At 34.8% G+C, this 1,720-nt stretch overlaps 1 protein-coding gene across 1 annotated transcript; it reads right to left on the bottom strand.

Annotated features, from left to right (window-relative positions):
- Positions 1 to 503: 503 nt before the first annotated feature.
- LOC141808373 (olfactory receptor 13C2-like) lies at positions 504 to 1,415 on the bottom strand. The gene has a single exon (XM_074694932.1). It carries the CDS (start codon positions 1,410 to 1,412, stop codon positions 504 to 506), a length of 909 nt encoding a protein of 302 aa, XP_074551033.1. The 5' UTR covers positions 1,413 to 1,415.
- Positions 1,416 to 1,720: the final 305 nt, after the last annotated feature.

Below are 1,720 nucleotides of genomic sequence, written 5' to 3'. Positions count from 1 at the left end.
TAGTTATCAGGTGCCTATAAACCCAAACAGCAAAGAAACAGCAAAAATGCGCACATATCTCAAGAGGCTAAACGACACCCAAACTTATGTTTTCTTTCAATGGAAAATTGATAGAGTCCCAGACTTTTTGATATGACACAATTTAGGTCTCTGGACACCCACACACACACACATGCAGAAATATTGCCATGAAGAAAGCTCTCTCAGCCCTGTCAAAAGATCTCAGGACAAATATTTAATATTTGATTTATAAAAACTAAAAAAAAGGATGTGACTTAAATCTCAATGTACAGACACAGAGAGGAGGGTTTTGGCAACCAGGCTGGTATAACTTCACCAAGGGTCAGTAAATTCTAATATCAAATTATCAACCAACTTTTGAATCTTACAATACTCATCATCACTTTCTAGATGTAAGAAATCATTGAAAACATTTCAAGTACCAAAGAAACACATCATTAACTCCAATTTTAACATTACATCAACAGTTTTAATGCAAAAGATCACATCACCTGACGGAACAATTTCTTGAGATGCTTATAAATTTCTTTCATTTTTAATCCATATATGATTGGATTAAAGAGAGGATGATATAAAATAAGTTGTAAAGTCATAATCAAACGTGCAGATTTGGAAATATATGAGTCCAGTCGAAGCATGATAATATCATATGCGCACAACAAGGAAAAATTGATTAAAACAAGCAGGTGTGGTAAACAGGTCTGTGCTGCTTTACTCCTGACTTCCTTACAACTTTTGTAAGATATTATGAGTATCCTTGAGTATGTAAAAATAATAAAGAGCATTGGATAAACTGCAAAGTTTAGAAAACCTATTAGACCATACACATTTAGTGCACTGGAGCTCTCACAGTGAAGCTTGTATATAGAATTGTTGCAGAAGATTCCTTTCAGAATAAAGTTACAGATTTTCCTTGATGAACTAAATGAGGATGAGCCTACCATGTGACAGGCAGGCAGAAACCATGCTAAAAGCAGGAAAATAATAATGGTCTTTTTTTTCATTATGTTTGGATATTGCAGAGGTTTACATATACAGACATATCTGTCGTAGGCCATGGCTGACAACAGTAGGAACTCTGATGCACCTAATGAATAAAAAATGAAAAATTGAAAGTGACACATTGAATGTGATATGACCTGTTTCTCAGATAAAAAGTCAATCAGAAGCTTTGGGTAAGTTGTGGTGCTGTACAAAACAGTGTTGATGAGCAGAGCTGCGATAAAAATGTACATGGGTTCATGAAGGTTTTGATTTTTCACAATAAGGCACACAATAGTGGAATTAAAACAGATTATTAGATTATAGACAATGAAAAGAACACCAAAATACACATATCTGTACTTTAACATTTCCACATACCCGCCAAGCGATATATAGGATCCATTCATTCTTTCTAGTCAGCCCTAATCTCTCTCAAGTGTCATTTAAGAACAGTCATACAAACTGGTGAATATTCATTAAGAGTGAAGAAATAATATTTCTAAAGTGATATGCTGTGTTAGCTATCAGTGAAAGTCTACATTCCAGCTCAAACTCCTAGCTGGAACGTGTTCATGTGTTGTCTAGGAAGGTGTTATTGTGGGTGGTTTATATCAGACACTTTCATCCTCCAGGGGCTAATGAAACTTTGTGCTGACATGAGCTTCATTAAACCATCATCAAACTAACTACAGTGCTAAAAAAAAAAACAGTGGAA

Source organism: Halichoeres trimaculatus, unplaced genomic scaffold (assembly GCF_033239565.1).
Source record: "Halichoeres trimaculatus isolate MK-OKI-2021-1 unplaced genomic scaffold, fHalTri1.1 fHalTri1_scaffold_19, whole genome shotgun sequence".
Classification (NCBI taxonomy): Eukaryota; Metazoa; Chordata; class Actinopteri; order Labriformes; family Labridae; genus Halichoeres; species Halichoeres trimaculatus.
Note: the sequence above shows the minus strand (reverse complement) of the source record. Positions and strands in the feature narration are given on the sequence as shown.